The 1,867-nt window shown below is 42.0% G+C and overlaps 1 protein-coding gene across 1 annotated transcript in view; it reads left to right on the top strand.

Moving 5' to 3' along the window:
* Positions 1-1,794, top strand: part of ASH1L (ASH1 like histone lysine methyltransferase) — a gene marked incomplete at its 3' end in the record, with an annotated part of 29,968 nt that extends 28,174 nt beyond the window's left edge. Inside the window, exons 14-15 of the mRNA XM_057387782.1 lie at positions 12-144; positions 1,546-1,794. Of these exons, the coding sequence (XP_057243765.1) occupies positions 12-144; positions 1,546-1,794 (382 nt within the window). The remainder of the gene's footprint in view (positions 1-11; positions 145-1,545) is intronic.
* Between the last annotated feature and the right edge of the window lie 73 nt (positions 1,795-1,867).

The raw sequence follows: 1,867 nt of genomic DNA, 5'->3' as shown, positions 1-1,867 counted from the left end.
TTTTTTTGCAGAAATGCAGATTATTACGAGAAAATCTCCGACCCTTTGGATTTGGCCACCATTGAGAAGCAGATCCTGACCGGGTATTACAAAACCGTGGAGGCTTTCGATGGGGACATGCTCAAAGTGTTCAGGAACGCCGAGGTGAGGAGTGTTCTGAAATGAAAATCGCTGGGTATAAGAAAAAAAATATAAATTAAATTTTGGAGGGCATGAAAAGTGGTGAACTGGAAGTAGGGATGTGTTCTTCTTGAATGATTTTATAGGAAAACCCATCCCAGGCACACGCGGACCGCAGCTAAACGGGATGGGAATTGGAAATAAATTAGAAATAAATAAAAAAATTCGGTTTTTTAAATTTTTTTCAGAAATAATACAGAAGGAAGTCACTGATAAGGCAGGAAAATGCCTCCGAGGCACACATGGACAGGAGCTCCACTGGCTGGAATTGGAAATAAATTGGAAATTAATAAAAAATTTGGATTTGTTTTTTAAATTTTTCAGAAATGCTACAGCAGGAAGTCCCCCATGGGCCACGACGTTCAGCTTCAGGGAAAACCCATCCCAGACACACAGGGACATTTCTACTGGCTGGAAATGGAAAATAAATGGAAAATAAATGAGAAATAATTAAGAAATTATTGTTTTTTAAAAATTTTTTTTCAGAAATACTATGGCAGGAAGTCCCCTACTGGCCACGATGTGCACCTGCAGGGACACATGGACAGGAGCTCCACTGGCTGGAAGTGGAAATAAATTGGAAATTAATTGGAAATAAAGCATGTTTTGTTTTTTTTTAAATTTTTTTCAGAAGTACTATGGCAGGAAGTCCCTGATGGGGTGGGAAAACCCCTCCCAGGTGCACATGGACAGAAGCTCAACAGGGATTGGAAATAAATTGAAAATAAATTAGAAATGAATAAAAAATTTTAGGTTTTTTTATTTTTCTAGAAATACTATGGCAGGAAGTCCCCAATGGGCCGTGATGTGCAGCTGCAGGCACACACAGACAGGAGCTCCACTGGCTGGAAGTGGAAATAAATGGAAAACAAATGAGAAATAAATAAGAAATTTGTTTGTTTTTTAATTTTTCAGAAATACTACGGCAGGAAGTCGCCGACAGACCGTGACATGCACCTGCAGGCACACACAGAGCTCCACTGGCTGGAAGTGGAAAATAAATGGAAAATAAATGAGAAATAAATAAGAAATAAATAAGAAATAAATAAGAAATTATTGGGTTTTTTTAATTTTTTTTCAGAAATAGTACGGCAGGAAGTCCCCTACTGGCCGCGATGTGCACCTGCAGGCACACACAGAGCTCCACTGGCTGGAAGTGGAAATAAATGGAAAATATATAAGAAATAAGTGAGAAATTTTTATTTTTTTTAAATTTTTTCAGAAGTACTACGGGTGTAAGTCGCCGACGGGCAGCGACGTGCAGCTGCAGGATCACACGGACAGGAGCTCCACTGTCTGGAACTGGAAATAAATTGAAAATAAATGCGAAATAAGTAAGAAATATATTTTTTTAAATTTTTTCAGAAGTACTACGGGCGCAAGTCGCCGACGGGCCGCGACGTGTGCCGGCTGCGCAAGGCGTACTACAGCGCGCGGCACGAGGCGGCGGCGCAGATCGACGAGATCGTGGGCGAGACGGGCAGCGAGGCCGACAGCAGCGACGCCTCGGTCAGCGACAAGGACGGCGGCCACGAGAAGGACGAGGACGTGATCCGCTGCGTCTGCGGCCTCTACAAGGACGAGGGGCTCATGATCCAGTGCGACAAGTGCATGGTGAGTGACGGCTTCTTCCTTATTAATTTATTAATTTGTTCGCTCATTGGTTGGTTTGTTGGTTTTTATATTA

The sequence above is a fragment of the Malurus melanocephalus genome, unplaced genomic scaffold (genome assembly GCF_030028575.1).
Source record: "Malurus melanocephalus ecotype Western Australia unplaced genomic scaffold, MMel_1.1 scaffold_1370, whole genome shotgun sequence".
Taxonomy (NCBI): Eukaryota; Metazoa; Chordata; class Aves; order Passeriformes; family Maluridae; genus Malurus; species Malurus melanocephalus.
The sequence above is the reverse complement of the archived record's forward strand: the minus strand, read 5'-3'. Positions and strand labels throughout refer to the sequence as shown.